The 18,970-nt window shown below is 40.5% G+C and overlaps 2 protein-coding genes across 8 annotated transcripts in view; one reads left to right on the forward strand and one right to left on the reverse strand.

The window, feature by feature from the left end:
• The first annotated feature begins 226 nt into the window (after positions 1 to 226).
• Positions 227 to 13,074, forward strand: LOC122881239 (grainyhead-like protein 2 homolog). Of its 3 annotated transcripts, XM_044207151.1 has the most exons (16): positions 429 to 856; positions 1,614 to 1,800; positions 1,917 to 2,354; positions 2,743 to 2,798; positions 3,375 to 3,633; positions 3,829 to 3,940; positions 5,088 to 5,182; positions 9,478 to 9,636; positions 9,785 to 9,842; positions 10,115 to 10,254; positions 10,365 to 10,402; positions 10,707 to 10,798; positions 10,906 to 10,991; positions 11,193 to 11,257; positions 11,727 to 11,881; positions 11,976 to 13,074. In XM_044207151.1, the coding sequence occupies exons 1-15, from the start codon at positions 843 to 845 to the stop codon at positions 11,839 to 11,841; spliced, it is 1,914 nt and encodes a 637-aa protein (XP_044063086.1). In that variant the 5' UTR covers positions 429 to 842; the 3' UTR covers positions 11,842 to 11,881; positions 11,976 to 13,074. The 3 variants fall into 3 exon arrangements, with proteins under 3 accessions (XP_044063087.1, XP_044063086.1, XP_044063084.1); XM_044207152.1 differs by having other exon boundaries at positions 227 to 856; positions 3,375 to 3,531; positions 11,727 to 13,074; XM_044207149.1 differs by having other exon boundaries at positions 432 to 856; positions 11,727 to 13,074.
• A 2,286-nt stretch (positions 13,075 to 15,360) lies between these two features.
• The window catches only part of LOC122881240 (neurocalcin-delta A), a 79,794-nt gene continuing 76,184 nt past the window's right edge, over positions 15,361 to 18,970 (reverse strand). For 3 of the 5 annotated variants that reach the window (XM_044207154.1, XM_044207155.1, XM_044207153.1), the window contains one exon: positions 15,361 to 17,949. The gene's annotated coding sequence lies outside the window, so the exon portion shown is untranslated. The remainder of the gene's footprint in view (positions 17,950 to 18,970) is intronic. The other 2 variants (XM_044207157.1, XM_044207156.1) reach the window with 1 other exon arrangement.

An 18,970-nucleotide genomic window follows, 5' to 3' on the forward strand; every position in this document is an offset into this window, starting at 1 on the left:
CTGTATATTAAACGTATACAATATAATAATGATTGAGATAATATATTGTCTCTGGCATATTAGCCTATATAATACAAACCTTAAAACTATAGACATTCTTTTCATTTTCATTGTTATATTAATCATATATTTAGTCTCATCATCAAGTAAAGGGTTCCTATCGGTAAAAGTCACACTACCTCTGATTAATCTGCCACTTTCAGTCAAAATTCTAACACAATGTCTTAAAATACTAATGTCCCTTAAAAGGCGGGCCAACTGAGCGAGAGGAGTGTATGCTGTCATTCTCTAGTTTCCTAGTTTCCTTTCTTAGAGTAAGAGGATAGTTGGCAGCAGAGCACAATATAGTTCTGAAGAAATACACCAGCTTGGAAGAGACAGAAACTAAAGTTTAACATCGGCGTGACCCCCGTTTCCTCATTTGAGGTCACGCGCCTCCTTATTCACCAATGGGAAGACGACTCTGCCACCTGTGTAGAAACATCTAACCAATCAGCAAGGCAACTTTCGTTTCCTTGTTATCCTGCCTTTTCAGATGCTGCAGTACCCATCTCTCATTTAATTTACCAAACAGGAAACAAGCCTGGCACGAGCAAGAAATGTAGCTTGTTTTGTTTAGTCACGCTAGGCTCGCATTTTACCTGACATCAAAGACATTCGAATATATTTTAGTACACAAGGTTACAGGTGATTTCATTGGCTGTTTTGGCTGAGAATTTAAATAGAGCCAGCCTCTTGCGCACCTAGTTTTCTCAGTCTCCCATACAAATTTACCTGCACTAACTAGAAAGTCCAGTTTCTCAAGCAAGTCCTACAAAACGCCAGAGAGTCCTGGAGGCAACATGGACCTGGACAGGTAAGAGAAAACCATTAATATTACGGGTAATAACTTCTGTAAGTGCTTAAAACATTTTAGATGTATTTTGTTTCTTTGTTCTTTGCCCACAGGCAGTAGAACCTTTATCATTGAATTACAAAAAATATAATTCCTTTTATATTTATTCCTTTAATCTATTTGATGAGTAGTTTATATCAAGTAGTGTTACCACAGAATAAAGGCCCTAAATGCAATACAGACACTGCAGAAATGACCAAAATGAATATAATGGCAATATTACAGTGATTTAATATTGTGAAAACCTTACTGTAATTTATTGAAGTGCAGTTAAACATTACTGTTATTATATGTGCTATAATTGATGCTAAAGATTTGACTTAACTGTGAATATTAAAAACTGTACAATGTGTGCCCTTCAGAAACGAAAGGCCGTATACACATCTCTTCTCGCCAGCCTCTCTGAATGATGTCTCAAGAAATGACCTATTTAAAATGATAATAATAATAATAATAATAATAATAATATAATGTCAGCTTGACGTTTTCAGAACTGAATCAGTACATGATTTTGTAAATTAAATGTGATATACAAGTAGTTACCCCTCAGAAGTGACCTTACATAAACACACCTCACAGAGAGCGGGCAATTAGATTGAAGTTTGGTGAGAAACAGCCTGGGGCGGACTTGGTGGCTTGGCAGACGTGGCTTCTGTTATTGACAGATTGGCAACAACATGGCTTATTGTCTCTTCCCATTATCCTGTCGTCCTCTCAGTAAACGACTGGTGGTGGTGGTACCAAATGAAGTGCTGGTGCCCTCTCGCAGAGTGTTCAGCAGCGAGGATGAGGCGTGGAGGAACTACCTGGAGAACCCACTGACTGCTGCCACTAAGGCCATGATGAGCATCAATGGAGATGAGGACAGTGCAGCAGCCCTGGGACTGCTGTACGACTACTACAAGGTGTGGAAAGCTTAATATTACAGACAAAATAATAATGATATATTAAGACAATTTTCACATAAAAAGTTCTGATTTGTTTCAGATCTTATTTGTTGTATTTGCTTTAATGCTGACAGGTGCCCAGAGAGAGGAAACTTGCCTCTAGCGGTGTTAAACCTACGGACCCCTCTGCTATTGGGCCAGATAACGGCGGGAGCTTGGAGATACAAGATCACCACCTTCAGGCTCTTCGATCCATGCCTGTCAACCTCTCCCTAAACAACAGCACCACTGCAGAACACCAGGGCTCCAAGTATGGAGCTACCTGCCTCTCAGGAGACACCAGAGGAGGAGATGGTAGCGGTGGAGGTGGGGCGGCTCTGGCTCTGGTCAAGACAGAGGGCCAGACGTCCATGGGAGAGTCCTGTTCTGGAGGTTCCTACCGCCAAGAACCCAGAGAGCAGATAAGGATAGTTTACGAGCAGAGCCACTATGATTTGCCCCTCGATGGGTACTTGAAAGATGAACAGAGAAGCACTCCAGACAGCACGTATGACGACGCTGTGGAAGGAGAGGTGAGGTGGAGGTGGTGTTATGTCTTTCTTTGTAAACCAGGATCACATTTGTAGAATCAGAATCAGCTTTATTGCCAAGGAAGTTTACACATACAAGGAATTTGCTTTGGTATTTTGATGCAAAACAATAAACATAGTAGAAATATAAAGAAAGTTAAAGCAAGTACTGCAGGCCAAGAATCATAAATATAAAAATAAATTTGATAAAATAAAATTGATAAGATATTAAAAAAATATAAGAAAATAATAAAGAATATGTACAATATGATTGTTATTTAAATGACAGTTTGTGCAATGTGTGTAGGTTTTTTGTTTTTGGCCCATTAGTGGCAGTTTCCTGCATTTCTCCTTCTGAAACACACAGTAAATATTGTCTTCTCGTGTACAGACGTACCACAGAAGTCCCTCCTCAGGAGTTGCTGAATTCCACTTCAGTCTACCAGTGTAAGTTAAAATTCACAGATAAGCAAAAATACAGACTCTACAAATCAAAGAGATTCGGTGTGATTCGACAGGGTGAGAGAAGGGCATGGCATGCAACAAAGGTCGCTGGCTGGAGTAGAACTGGCAACATTGTGGTTACATGGCATGCAGTGTAACCATTGGGCTACCAAAGCGCTCCATAGCTCTTTTTTTTTAAAAGACCCAGTAAAACAGCTGGGTACTGTAGTTTTTAGCAAACATTTCTTATCATTTAAAGCTGTGCTGTTGCACTTCATAGTACCTTTTTGATAAATTAAAACATCTGTTTCTTTAGAGCCATAAGAACCATTTCTTGCTGCAACTGCCTTCTTCTCATGCTCCATTTGCAATGTAACCCCCCCTCCCACCAAACTACTTAGTCCAAATTTCAAAATTCCCTCTAATTTAGTTTTCTTTTTTATTAACATGTTGACATACATTTTTATTAAAATGTTGTGTAAATTGTACTTGTATATACAAAAATGTGGTTTATTCTTGTATCAGGCAGAGATATGTATCTTCATGAAGTTCGCCCCACACATGCTTATGTTCTTACAGTGACCGTTTCCAGTACTGTCTGGAGGCCAGCATGTCGCTGCGGCCACGGCAGGTAGAAGGACCCATGGCTTACCTGAACCGGGGCCAGTTCTACGCTTTGACACTGTCGAAGACCGACTTCAGATCGTCCCTACCTCAGCCCAGAGGGAAAGTGCGGGTGAGTGGGCCGACGCCGTCACACGGGCCTGATGGGAGCCCATCCAGTAGTGAGCAATGCACCATGGGAGGCTCTGAGCTGCAGCGGGACAGTATTGTACAGGTGAGGGAGGGGAGAGGGTACATGGAGAGGAAGTGTAGAGGTTGAGGGTTTTACTGTTAGCTTGTTGGGTAGTGTGAAACCTTGTTACACTTAGAAATGTGAATTAGAGATGAGAATGTGTTTTTGATCCAATTTTATTCTGTTTTGGCCTGATTATATTATAATATATCTTGTATATCTTTGCTTCCACTTCAGAGTGTTATCATGGTTGTCTTTGGGGAAGACAAGTGCAGAGATGAGCAGCTGAAGAATTGGAAATACTGGCACTCCCGCCAGCACACTGCCAAACAGAGAGTCCTGGACATTGGTAAGATGATTATTGTTATCCTCCTCCCTGACAGGCCTGCCTGCTACACTCGTGGCTTGATGGGGTTAGAACAGATGTGGAATAGGCCCAGATACAAAACACCCACTTCAGTATTGAATGTTACACTTAGATATGGATATTTTGACACCGAAGTTCCAGAGAACCATAGAGGGGGAAAAAAAGAGAGTAAGCAGGTGGCAAACCTGCAGGAGAGTCCAGGTAAATCCCGTCACATATCGTGAGGTGAGGCCCGGCACAATCTGAATAACTGTCAGTCCTCAATTCCCACAGGAGCGCTGTGAAAAGACAGCCAATGGGTCTGCATTTACATAGACGTTAACAGGAGAAATAGGTGGGGGCCTGGACTGAGGCCATATCCTGTACGATCAGCAAGAGACAGGCCTCAGCCTGCGGTAGAAAACTCAATGGAATGAAGCAGAGATGTCAGACAGTGTGGTGGTTTTGTCTTTGGCAAGTTCATGCCAGTACCATGGTAAAATCTATAACCTAATCTAGGCAGATGGAAATAAGCTTATGTGAGCAATAGTTGAGTGTTTTAGGAGGCAACAATGAGCTTATGGGAATTTTTTAGAACTTGATTTGTTGGCAAAATAGTTTCACATGTGAAAAGATGCCAGATAATGGTGTAGATACTGTATGTAAGATAGACTTGAGTATAAACAGATACATTTGACAGAGTCACAGTGGTGGAAAGTAACTAAGTACAAGTACTGTACTTAAATATTTTCATTTTATGTCACTTCTACTCATCTACTCCACTAAAATATTGCACTTTTTACTCCACTACATTTATCAGACAGCTATAGTTACTTTTCAGATTAAGATTTTACATAAAAAAAACATATGATAAACTCATAAAGTACAATGCATTGTTACAATAAAATCAGTGGTTTCCAACCTTTTTAGCTTGTGGCCACTTATAAAAGAGCAGTGTCTATAAGTTGTTAGCAGTTCCACCAAAGAGACTTTTTCTGCAGAACGAGTATTTTAAATACAGGACTTTTAGTTGTAATGCTGTATTTTTACATTGTTGTATTGTTGCTTCTGCCACAATTTTGAAAGTGTCCTGAAATGTTAAAATTACTGAAACTGAAACAGTTTTCTCTGATCTTTACTTTGCGTGCAGCCGACTACAAGGAGAGCTTCAGCACAATCGGGAACCTGGAGGAAATTGCCTACAACGCTGTCTCTTTCACGTGGGATGTCAGCGATGAAGCCAAGGTAAAAAAGCAAAAGAAGAAGAAGAAGAGGGAGATTGTGCTGTCAAAGCAAGAAATGATTGATCTACGAGTGAAACAGGTCAAATGAAATAGATTTCACTATTTATTCTCTTACTGTACCATCACTTTCACACCCACTCAGGCAGTTAACTATTTGGTTTTGTCAGATTTTTCTTTCTTTTTGTTGGTACAAAACTTGTAGCCACTTGTGGGAAAGATTGCTCAATGAAACCACACGTTTTTGTCTTGAGGACTCTTTAGCTGTAGAGACTCTCAGTCTATACTGTTTATGTCAGTGGACTGTTGACACCTCAGGGTTTCAGAATAGTTGGTGGAGCATATGCCAGGCCCCTCTGTCCACCCCCAACCCCTTTGTCCTCCACGACGGAGGGAGCGTCTCTTGCTTTCGTGTTGGGTCGTGATTTGGGATCGCAGACACGCCGGGCACGCAGCAACAGACCCTGAAGGGAGCCACTCAGATTTCAACTTTGTTAAGGTGGTCAGTTGGATAAAGACAAATTGCAAACAATGAGTAAACGCATACACACCCACACACACACACACACACAGCATCAGCCCACCCTCAGGGTGTTTTGGGCTCAGGAGATTGTGACTGTGGCTCCCATTCAGCTCAAATTTAATGAGATCTCTACAAACAGCCTCTTTGTAAGAGAGGTAATTGCAGCTTTGTTGGTTTGTGGATAAATATTTACTTTGGCATAAACCTTCACTCCACTGTAATTGTTTTTAGTGTGTTCAGGTGGCTGTATGATATAGCATCAAGCTATGTGTTCATTCAGTTTAGGCTTTTTCTACATTCTTGTTGTACACCTGACCACAATAATGTGCCAGTGTGTACCATTATTTTGAGAATATATTGTAGACCTTGTGTAGATGGAAAGCAACTACATCTCAGACATCCCTTAAGCTATCATCATCAGTAGTTTAAAGAAATGTACAAAAACACTTGTGATGAAGTAAATTTGGGGGACTCGCGAGAGACAAAGTGTATCAAAACCGATGCAGAAAAGTTGGAGGGATCCTGAGCATGCTAACACTGTAAACTAAAATGGCAAACATGGTTGTTATGATCTGCTAAACATCAGATTGTTAGCTTTGTCACTGTGATCATGTTATCATGCTGACGTTAGCATTTCACTCAGAGCACTACGGTGTGTATTTACAGCCTCACAGAGGCGCTAGCATGGCTGGAGACTCTTAGGGACTGTATGAAAATGATTGGGGTGAGGAGGGGGGCTGAGTCTCCGACATATTGGTCCTGTTAGCTCTCGGAGACAGGATTGTTGTGCTGTGCATTTGGCAAAGCACACCTTTATGACCCACTGCGCGCATTAAAGCCATCCTTAGTAACTATTTGATCCTGTTTGGTTTTTTTTTTGGTTTTTTTACAATTAACCTGGCAAGATAAGGCTGAAGTAAAAAAGTCACACCGCTCTCCATTCAGCAACTCCTTGTCTAACCAACCCTCCCCCAAATAATTTTCAGACAGTCTCTTAGTCTTATTGTTTCAGACATGTGAAAGGTTATACTGATAACAGTGGACAACAATTCATTGCACTGAGCATCAGTTAGATTATTTTATGTATCTTTACCTACATGTTCTATATTATGATATATATAAAAATGAATATTGCAATTATTAATTTCATCCACAATGCCCAGCCCCAACTCTCATCTTGTCACGCTTAAAGAGCCTCATTTCTAAAATCTCTGTATTTCTCTTTAGCTAAAAGGGTGAAAGAAACATTCCCCAGAATATTGATAACATGCGTCTTGAATGCTTGGTAGCGAGCAGGCTGACTCTGAACGTGTGGCTGTGCTGTCCGATACAAACCAGATGATCATAATCAGCTTTGCTGTGCAGCCGCCCTCGTACGCCTCCACGCAGCATCACCTTGCTGGAAATAAGGTGGAAGAGGTTGAGAAAGAACACCTCTGGTATTGTGAGTAAATATGTGGGCACGCATGTCACTGCCAGCTCATGTCTCTTTCTCTCTGTGCTGTGCCTCCTAGAAATTTTGGTTTCCAAACATAATTGGATGTCCAATCAGGCTATGATGAGCTGACATACAAAATTGGTATTTTTTGGTGCAAATGATCAGTTTGGTTTTTTTGTTTTGGCATGGCTCTGCTGTTGCCAGGCAACAGTCATCCTCACTGTAATGAGAAGTAGTGTGAAATGTGTTGGTAGGAGAGAGGAGCCGCTTCCTGCGGCATCACTCTGTTTTTGTGTTTGTTTGTTTGTTTGTGTGCCTGGCTGAGCTGATGGCACTGAACTGCCACTTACCAGCGCCCTCGTGAACTTTTCTCCTTTTTAGGAAGGTTATTTGAATGCTCTCACATGCAGTACGTGCAAACACAACAAGCCTCCTACACACACACACACACACACACACACACACACAGATACTAGCAGCAACGGGTCCAGTGCTTCTGGAGAAATTGAAATGGCTTGGGTCTGTGGAGGTGTGAATTTGTGGAGGTGTGTAGGAGGCTCATTTGTGCTCCAGGCCTTTCCAGCAATCAGCCCTCACCTCTGCAGGTTCAGACACGATGCTGTTGATGCTGCTTAGTGGGAAAGTTGCTGTTGAGCCGCGGTGAGGAATCTCTACCGTTAGTCGTCTCTGCCGACCTGTTGCTCAGGCTGTCGGTCCTGTTTAACTGGAAAATTAATCAGGAGTTTATGTTGGTTTAGATGCTTTGGCATTAAACAAATGTCATCATTAATCATGGGAATCTGTTCCACCATCTAACTAAATGTGTGAAGATAACCACACATAGTAGTATAAATAGTTATGGGACTGTACTGTGATTAGGGTGAGATTTTGTGAATTCTGTTTTTCTCCCACAAGCTTTTAAAAGATTCAGCAGCTCAGCAAGGCAGCAGATGAGCAGCTCTGCCCTGCTACATTATTTAGTGATTTTTGGAGCGAAGCCTCGCATTTCTAAAAGCCGTGGCACAGAGAGCTCTGCGACGATAATAAACCCCCGCTAATTCAATATTTCAGGGCGCAAAACAGAAATCTAAATCATTATCATTCACAAGTGTGTTCTCACAGATTGGACGCTTATTTGTCAGCATATAAAACATTTAACCTAAGGAGAGAGGTGGTGGGACACATTTGCATGGCTGAGTGTTGCTTCTGGCCTGTGAACTGCTGCTGTGACTCATGACCCTGTGACCCTCTCACTCATCACTACACTGTTTATGAGTCAGGTCGAGATTCACTAGGGAACAAAGATCTCCGTCAGATCTGACTCTTCATCTGAGCCAGACTGAGCCATAAAACTACCTGAGCTTTAACGGAGCTTAGGGGTAAATAATGGGTTCCTCTCGTTAAAATAAAGACAGTAATACCTTTCATTATCAGTTAATTAAAGTGATGCATTTCCTAGTTTCTAGGAAACCCTGTTTGACCTCAGAACTCATCCAGACAAGATTAAAGGTCTGACTTCTCACATGTGAACCATCCACCTACAAGAAATAATTTAAGTTTGTGAAAAGGTGTCCAAGACTTCAGATAAGATGGAAGGAAATATAACACTACACTTTCTCATTCACCATCACTGTCAACTCTGAGTGATCTATCTTTTTTTTCTTACAAACTTGCAATTGGATTAAAAAAGCACTTTATTATATTCAAAAGATCCTGTGGTTCCCAGCCCTTTTTTGTCGCCCCCCCCCCCAGCCCTGTCGGATGATCCCAGGTACCCCGACACCACCCGTCATGTTCCACATTGAACTGTCAGTGTTGAGGCTGGTTTGGTCAAGTTTGCATTTGGAAGAAGCTGGGTAGTTCAACCGTTTATTCATTATGTTTAGCTATTTATCAATAACGTATCAATTTCAGCTGTGTATCTATTTTCACCATATATCCATTACTTTTAGCAAACAATTTCAACCATTTATTGATAACTAGTAAAAGGCAGGTAAGGGTTTTATAGTCCTTACTTTTAGCTAGCTTTAGACCCCTCTGCTCGCTTGCTAATTAGTTTTCATGCACTCACATAATGTTCAGGAGGTACAGCTGACTCAATATGAGGATACATTTTTTTTTAATCAAATCATAATCTCTATTTTTTTCAAGTTAGTTGAGCTACTCTACAGTCTTTCCATGTACCCCCTGGTAACTGCAGTACTTCCTGGTTATAAGTACCCTGGTTGTGAATCACTGATGTGTGACGCCTATTTGACAATCCCCTCGCTCACTGCTTGTTTTAGGTCACAACACTCCAGAAATGTACCCTCTCTTCTGTCTTATTTTTGTTTCCTAGGTCTTTATCTCTGTGAACTGTCTGAGCACAGACTTCTCCTCACAGAAGGGCGTGAAGGGGATGCCTCTGATAATCCAGATCGACACCTACAGCTACAACAGCTGCAGCAGCAGGCCGATTCACAGGGCCTTCGCTCAGATCAAGGTCTTCTGCGACAAGGTGAGGACTGCTGGCACAGTCAGCTGCGTGGTCTGGTCAGCAATCAGTGGATGATATAGACTTGGATGAAAGATTTTTAGCTCTACTTTGACTGTCTTTGAGCAAATTCTGCCTTTTCTGTCCTGTCAACCCCTTGTGTGTTGCGCAGGGCGCTGAGAGGAAGCTTCGTGATGAGGAGAAGAAGCAGCTCAGGAAGAGGATGAAAGGTAAAAACGTTCAATTCTTTCTTTGGTTTGGCAAAATAATGAAATCAATGATATTAATTACATTTTATGCACAGAAATAATGTTAGTGAGCTTCATTTAAAATCTACTGAAACAAGGTTACAAAGCACTTTCCAGGAAACCATGAAATTGAATAGAAGAGCAGCAGAAGACTAAAACGCCAGGCAAATGTAATCAAACCTCATCAAATCTGTGCTTGGAACGGTTGCCTGGCAACACATGCTGAGTTCACGCTCTCTTTGGGGAAAAATTAGGGAAAAATGGCAGCTCGAGGCCGACCTCTCCCATTAAGAGGGCTGATAACACGCTGTTCAAAACCATGATAGACCTGGACTCCCAGCCTGTCCTCTTCATTCCTGACGTTCACTTTGGAAACCTGCAGAGAGCGGGGCAGGTGAGGGGCCTCTGTCTGTCTCACTGTCTAACATGCACACACATAGGAAATGTCCAGTCATTGTCCAGTCTTGCAGTGTGCCTCATGTTGCCTTTTTACTCCATTCGCAGGTGTTTGCTTTCAACACCGAGGAGGTCAACAGAGATGGGTGAGTATCATACTGTTATTTTCGCACTCCTGGTTTGCTCTAAACTCTCATGCGTTGCATGTGCACCTGTGTAACAGCTCGTTTGAGTGGTTCATTTCTGATGATCTCTCCACGTTGAAAACACCACGAGGGAGGGTTAAAGATTGTTAAATGGATTTGGAATTATTTAACTCTGTGCATATCAGACTTCATAGAACAGAAGAGGAAAAAAAACGTCCCTGTTGTTTAGAGAAATGAGACATTCAAAGCAGGGATCCAGAAGTATTCCCTTAATGCTGATGATGTGTGTGTGTGTGTGTGTCAGGAGTGTTCTGGTGAAAAGGGTGTCATGTGTCGCCGAGGAAGATGTCTGTCCACCTCAGCCTAAGAAGTCTAAATTGGAACCGGAAAGGAAAGGTTTGTGAATGTCACTTTTCTCTCGTTACATTTTCCATCGCATACCTTATTATTTGACTGAATGAATGAATGAATTTTTATGCCTTGTCTATTCCATGCCTCATCAGTTCTGCTGTATGTAAGGAAGGAGTGTGATGAAGTGTTTGATGCCTTAATGCTGCACACCCCAACCCTCAAAGCATTGATGGAGGCAGTGAGTATTAATGAAGTACTGTTTTAGACACTTTAGGCTGAAATAACAAGACAAACACATTGCGTCCATTGTGCTAAACAGGATTAGTCCATCCCAGATCATTAATACAATTCTTTTTAAATAATGATGACACTGCACTGCGAGGGCCTCAGGGTGCTTCAACATGTTGAAAATGCACTGTTTCTTCACTCTGTTTCACAGATCTCAGAGAAATATGCAGTGCCTGTTGACAAGATGGCCAAAGTTTACCAAAAAAGCAAAAAAGGGTGAGTGAGCCAAACGATTCAGTCACGCTAGGGAAACATGCATGTCTGAACCTAGTTTCGTGACAGTCCATCTGACAGTTGTTGAGACATTTCACCCAAAAACACAAACGTCACCCCCACGAAGCTACTAGAGGGAAAGTGAGCGGATCACCAAATCCAGTAGGATGTATCGTCTGGGAACCGTGGGTGTTTGTACATCATTTTGTGCCAATCCAGCCAGAAGTGTTTGAAACATTTCACTAAAAAGCAAAAAATATCAACTCCATAGTGGCAGAAAGGTCAGGGGGTCACCAGAGTCCGTAGGATTTATCCTCTGGGCACCATGAATGTCTGTACAAAATTTCATGCCAATCCATCCAATAGTTTTTGAGATACCAAAGTGGGGGACAGACATTGCCATCCAACACGCAGATTAACCCGAAGATTTATCCTTAAATTAACAGGGGCACATGTCTTTGGTCTTCCTCAGGGTCCTGGTGAACATGGATGACAACATCATCCAGCACTACTCCAACGAGGACACCTTCATCCTGGCTATCGAGAGCTCAGCAGACTCCTTGCATGTCACTCTGTCAGAGATCTGATGGTTGTTAGCCACAGCTCTGTATTCACCAGTCATCGTGTTGTCAGACAGAGGTGGTTGCTGGTGGGTGACGCTCTAGCCATGCCATGTGTAAAAATTGTGAACATTGCAAGCAGTAGTAGATGGCCGCGCCACGATGTGTTCCTTGAGGAAGGCCACATAGGAGTCTCAGCAGGGTTTGTTGCCCTACATGGATCATTGGCTAGACTCCACATACTCACCTGCTGCAGTACCTGTTCACTAGACAACCTGCTGCAGGAGGATTTCTTGCATTAGGGACACAGGCTTAGCTTTGAAAACTTCTGGAAGTGCCCAGATTTGTGGCTTATGTTTGATATTTCCTGGCTAACTACCCATGCAAGTCTTGACTAACTGATAGGAATTCACTTCTCAATACTTGGCCCACCAGAAGAGAGGTCTTTATCCAGGTCACCACAAAGCATCCGGCCAGCTCGCTGTGGTTTCCTAGGAAGAAGACAGTACAGTATACAGTAGTCTTATTGGATTAACAGCAGGGACTGCTGTGTGCTTCCTCTGTGCCTTCTGCCATCCTTCCTGTTACCTCTTCACGTGGCGGACGCTTTTAAATGACTTGATCAGATGTTTGAAAGGCTCTCGCTTCAAAGCAAGTCTATACAACATCTTTTGCTGGCACTCAACAGTTCAAGGTAATGGCTTATTGTTTTGTATGTATATAATTATTTTTAGAAGTGTCTTAAATAGTTCTCATGTCATGATTCTACGTCTTACTCTAATCTTTCTTGGTTGTCTGTGTTTTTTTTTATTGATTGGTCATATTTTTACTGCGTGCTAAATGATTCCAGTGGGTGCCAGTGAAATAACAGCTATCCCAGGTTGTAATTACATGCTGGTGTCTCAGGATCTATAATTACATGAGGTACCATTATGAAACAAGACTGCAAGTCTCCAGAATGCTGTTAAACTGTGCATGCTTCCTCTGTGCATGTGTTTATTGCTTTTCCTCCCTCTGAATAGACTGCAGTCATTAGTATTTATGACATTAGGGACTTACAAGGTCCAACCGGTCCAACCATTTACACAATCCTTTTCCGAGGCTACTGCACACCATCAGAGCTCAGCAGTCTAATCGCTCTCTTCCTACTCACTGCCTGTGTTTACACCTGATTAACTCAGCTTCTGTATTAATTTTCTTCATGCACCATGATGTACAGTCTTTGAAATGAGTCAATAAATATAGTTTTATATGCAGTCACTTGTGTCTCCTGATTTGTTTTACTTCTAACATCTGTTTGTATGCACTTTTAAAAGTAATCTATTTTTTTTTTGAGACATAAAATTTGCCAGTACCACTTATAATAAGGCACCCTTGATGAAGACATGAGTTGTAATAAATGGCTTTATTAATGGTTAATAAATCACTTACTAATAGCCATTAATAAGAACACATTTTCAATTGCCAGGTTATGAGAAATCCCTCTGGTTGGTTTTTATTCTTTCTATTTGGTAATAAATGCAGTTAGAAATTAATCATTAATAAATGGTTAATAAGTTCTTAAGTGGATTTTGGTCCAGATCCTCTGCAGCCCTTTTCTATAAGGTAAGTGGTCGTACAATCCAATCAGTCAGGTTTATTTTGTTTCACAACCTGGAAACCCAAAAGCTGCTCTGTATGTATGAAGCCGCTCGGTAAGTTTAGTCTGAAGCGCCCTAAAAACACAGAGAATGATGCAGTTTTGCTCTTATTCTTAGAATTCAGAATAAGCGCCATGCAGAAACATTCCTAAGTGTCAAGACTTGGTGTAAACTCCCAAATGATTTCAGAGAGCAGTTAGCAGTGACCAGCAGAGGCAAGAGCTACACACAATTTGTATGATGATGAGTTGATAAAAGATACGAAGTCTGTCCCAATCCCCACACTCAACATGAACAAGGTGATGGATTCAGCTTAAATACAATCACGTTCCGATGTAGAAGTCAGTTATTATACATATGTTATAAGCTGAGCAAATTCTAATGTCTAAATTCTAAAGTCAATAACAAAATACAGACATGACAAATGAAATGAATTCTAAATATATAAACTTGCCAGTAAAGTTTATATGTAAATGCTTCATTTTCAGGTCAATGCCTGTGTTCCATTTGGGAAAAACAGTAACAATTAAACATGTAGTTACTACACATACAAACACTTCAAATGGTTACTATATCCTTCCTGAACTCATTTCAAGATTTTTTACAAATAATAACCCAAATAGCATAATATTGTCAACATAGCTGTAGGGGAAATATCTCATAAGCTTTCCACTTGCACGTTCAATATATTGAAATATGCAAGCGTTGGATCCAATGACTGATGGGTAGTCTAATCATGACAAGGTGTGCTCGAAGAAGCTGTGCTGGCTAATGTGATGCAGCTCTGACACGTCACTTCTGGAGGCCTGCTATTGGCTGATATTGGCTGCTTGAGGGAGGGCATTGTGGGTAATTGTAGTCCTTATTTTATAACACTTAAGAGTCACTGCAGTCAGCACTTAGAAAGTTTATCAAAACTTTGCTAAAGTTGCTTTCACCTTCTCAATACAAAGCCTCTAGGGCCTGCTTTATACTAAGAACTTTTTGACTCATAACTTAAAGTTTAGGACCAATCTTAAGACCATTTCTTAGATGTTTTATACATACTAGCCTTGATCTATAAAGCATTCTTAAATTATGTATTAATATTAATCTTAATAAAGCCATTAGTGACAACTCAATAAACCCTTTATAAAGGGTGCCTTAATAGAGAGTGGTACCAGTGTGCCTTTACTGTAGTCTTAGTTTAGCTGTAAGAAAGAATAAGTGACAACGAGGTGTACCGAGCGATACGGTTTGGGGTGACGGCTCAGAGTTTCCAGCTCCTGTCACCTCCAGAAGAAAAAGGTATTGAAGATGCGTTAAGAAATTTGAGCTATATCACTTTTCGGCTTTCCAACAGGTTATTCACGTTGTGTTCCTTTCTGTAATCAAGGATCAAAGTACTTTGCACAGACTGCAGCTCGATGTGCAGGTCACAGTGATCTCATTTTAGCGAGCTGAACTGATGAAAAGTCTTCATTTGACATCGCAGCTGGGGAAACACTGCTCGGAACAGCAGTTTGGATGGTTTTGGGCAACAGATGCTTTCACAGTATGATGGATGCATTTTTTGCCATGTTAGTGGGGTGACTGTACGGATGGCAACGTTGGTCGGCCCACCTCTTCGGTACGGACAGAACTACCTCGACAGCTATTAGATGGATTGCCATGAAATTTGGTACAGACATTCATGTTCTCCACTTTTCATATAGTGCTGTTATCAGGTCGATATTTATTTAGTCCAATACTTTAGATGATGACTCTAACAGATGTCAAATGCAGTATAAAGTCAAAGGCAGTAAAATCAGGCTGCGCATATCTTCTTATGGTGTATATTTACATTTACAGTACAGCCCTCCTATTTATGATTTATATTATGCTTTTCCTAGCCATACTCTAAGACAAAAGGCAGTTCAACAGGAAGGTTCCTGTGTAGCACTTTTCCAGCTACTTTTATTTATGAGCATTTTGAAATTATGGAGCAGATTTTTAACATTATTAAAATTTGACCGATAACGATTTCTATATTCAAAAGTTTGAAAAATCTGATATCGGCCAATATTCTTTCTTTTTCATGCATGCTTATCCTCATACACAAGGATTCCTTAAATTAGGTTTTGAATAATTCTGACCCAGATAGGTACCGAGTGGGACATTTTACAGTCAACATATACACAGATACAATATATCTGCAAGAAGCTAATACAGGATGAACCTTTCAGTCACACTGTCACTTAAACCACAATATTAAACAATTAACCAGCCAGCACATGCTTGCACACAATAAATTGTAAATTTAATTTTTGCCTTTTAAAGTTGACCAAAAAACAGAATCCTGTGTTCCAAAACTGAAGTCACTAAATACAGGATACCATACAAAACCTACAAAATGCAACAATTACAAACAATTTGTTCAACATATAACAATTGTACAGTATAAATTTATACAATACTGTTCTTGTTTTTATTTGGCACTTGACCACAAGATGCTATTTTGTGTTTTAACAGAAATGTTACACCTGACGTAGTTTTCTTTTTAAAAAAAAGAAAAAAAAAATCATACAAATACAATAAAAGCAACACATTGTGACAGTATCATTGCAGTAGTTGTGATTCTCGGTTTGTTTGTCTGCATCTTTTTTTTTTTTTTCTTCACAAAAAACAGCAGTCTTTAGTAAAACATTCAAAGCGTTTCTAATTAAAAAAAGAAAACAATGCAATAACTGAAACAGCTTCGCTCTGCCCTGGGCAGGGCTCGGTTACATTCAGGGGAGGGTCACACTGGTCCTAGTTGAACTTTCTTTAAAAACTTTTGTCTCTTTTCGTTGACAGCTAAGTGAAGGAGAGACAGAGGAACAGAAGATGAGACCAAAAAAAAAAAAAGTCAATCGAATCCTTCCATTTGAATTTTTTGGGAGTGTCGGTATTAGCGGGACCAACAGCATGTCATTCGTTTTACGTAATACTGTAAACTGCGTACATGCTATTTAATTGAAAGCGTACTAAGAACTGGGACTGTTGCTGAAGAACACAGCCCTCTCTGTGTATGTTTGGATGGTGATTTAATTACTGAGCTCAGCTGAAACTGAAAAAAAGCTCTTAGCCCTGACTACCCAGCATCCCCACACAACAGTGTGTCTTTATGTTTATAGTTTGTTGTGCATGGTGATCTTCCTAAAGCTCCTCTTTGTTTCCCACCATCAGGTCATTCATACGAACCACTGGATACGTCAGCTTTGGCAGTCCATACGCTGTCAATAACACTGACTACTGGTAGCACTAACGATGACAATACTAACATACAGAAGCGAGCACAGAGCTAGATGGGCGACTGGCCGTTTAGCCACTCATATCCATAAACATACATAAAAACACACACATGCGCATAAGTCACATGCATATGTGTTATTTAGTCTATGCATCCCTGTATCCAACTGTTCAACAACTGATTCAACATGCGGCACTGAAAAACATCTAGAAGTGAACGTGAAGTGTGTCTTTGTTCTTCACGTAGTAAATGTCAAAGAGGAAACTGGTTGGCATGCTTGACATCCCGCAATAACTTAAATAAACAAAGTAATTTTTATCATTTCACAATATTTGTTATGAACTGAGCAATCTGGACTGTCTGAATTTGCTTTCCAAATTTAGGTGCACTTTAATATATCTACACTGTGCTCAAATACTTTAAAGAGTAGTTTTCTATTTTCCTTAAACTAGAGCGCAGTAACACGCAGCCACTCTGTCAAATTCTTACTGATATGAAAAACCGCTGGAACGGATGATGGATAAGGAGATGTGTTTCATCCTTCATTACATCAGTGAGACTTCACAAAATCAAACTACTGATTAGGGTGCATATGCATAGTAGCATAATATTACATGTTCATGTAATTTTGTCCCAGCACAAAATATGAAAGAAAGTCTATCAAGTACACATTCTCACAGTAGAAAAGAGGAAACTAAAAGCAATACTTGTTCTGAGTGAAGGACAAACTTCACAAGTCGTCTCTGCAGATTAAATAATCTCACCTACAGTATGTGCTGTTATTCAACACCATCTTCTCCCTCTCTCTCTTGTTGTCTCATGCACACACTCTGTCTATGATACACATTAGAGGCTCTGTGTGGCCCCGGCTGGAGCCTCGAAGGGCACAGAGAGCCAAGGAAAGACACTGATACAGAGACTCCAGTTTATACTGTATATATACAACCTACTGCAGACCTTCTTTATACTCTGACATGCCTATAGGAGAACTGAGGGATCCTGGTCAACTACAATCAGTGGGGTTTGATAACCTGATGAGGGTTTGGGAAAGTCTTCAGGTTCAGTTTGGAGGGTTTAGATAAACAGCTCGGGGAGGAGAATGTCAACTGGAGAATGTGGATCCTGTGCCCATCTTTGAAGTCCTCAGTGCATATTGAAGGCCTGTCCTCTTCATCGTCATCAGCTTCATCATCAGTCTGCTCCTTAGTAGAGAGTTAAGGGCATTTAGAGTCACCCAGAGAAGCTCTGCGAGGAGACAGATGAAGGTCAGCAGTCAGATTAGCACTGTTGTGATAACAACAGGTGTTAATGTGTTGCTCACTCTTATCACATGTTGCCTTTCATGGTTTGCAATTATGATGCAATATAAAAGAGAACAGGTCAAGTGCTACAAGGTCATCGGATGTATTTGTACAGGGACCCGTTCAAAATACATCGCCGAAGTCCGAGATCATTTAAAAAGGTGTCACCACTACTTTTTACTTTTGCTGTTCTACAAACAAAAACTACACGATGTAGCATATTTGATTTGATATTAATCTGTTGAAAACATAAACAGTTTTCAGTTCAAATAATTAAAATTTCCACATGTATTGATAAATGTGTTCCAATTTACTGATTTCTCTAAACTTCTTATCGTCCGAACCAGGGGTGGGCAATATACAATTATGCTTTATACATTATTATAGTGATACAGTACATTGTCTGGAAAATCTATCGATACTGGTGATGAATGAACAAAACAAAAATGTATATAACATCATATAAAAATCCAATATTACCATAAAACAGTCCTCATTCATTTACAACACTGCCCATGGTGGCCTAATACAATCAGAGGCCTTACAGGGAGAGATGCCACGGTGTAGACGGGATGGAAAAAATCTGACAACAAACAAACTTATAACATCAGATCGCCGAAACTGACCCTTGTCTTAAAAAAGCCAATGTGTTCACGCAGGAATCAAGGTTATCTGATAGTGATGCAATGATCTTAAATATCTTTCCAGAAACATTGATCATACGTCAAAGGTCAACTATGAAGCTTTAATGCTACTTTATAAAGGACACACACACACACACACACACACACACAAACAAACACACTAAACATTTCTATCCAGGTTAGAAAATAAAACCTCTAAAAACTATTCAATTAAATCACACTAAATTTATGATTCATACCTTGAGAGAGACCAAAGACATCTGCCAGGCTGCTGTCATATTTCCTAACTTCTGACAACACACAGCAGACGACACACCTTTT

Source organism: Siniperca chuatsi, linkage group LG9 (assembly GCF_020085105.1).
Source record: "Siniperca chuatsi isolate FFG_IHB_CAS linkage group LG9, ASM2008510v1, whole genome shotgun sequence".
NCBI classification, from domain to species: Eukaryota; Metazoa; Chordata; class Actinopteri; order Centrarchiformes; family Sinipercidae; genus Siniperca; species Siniperca chuatsi.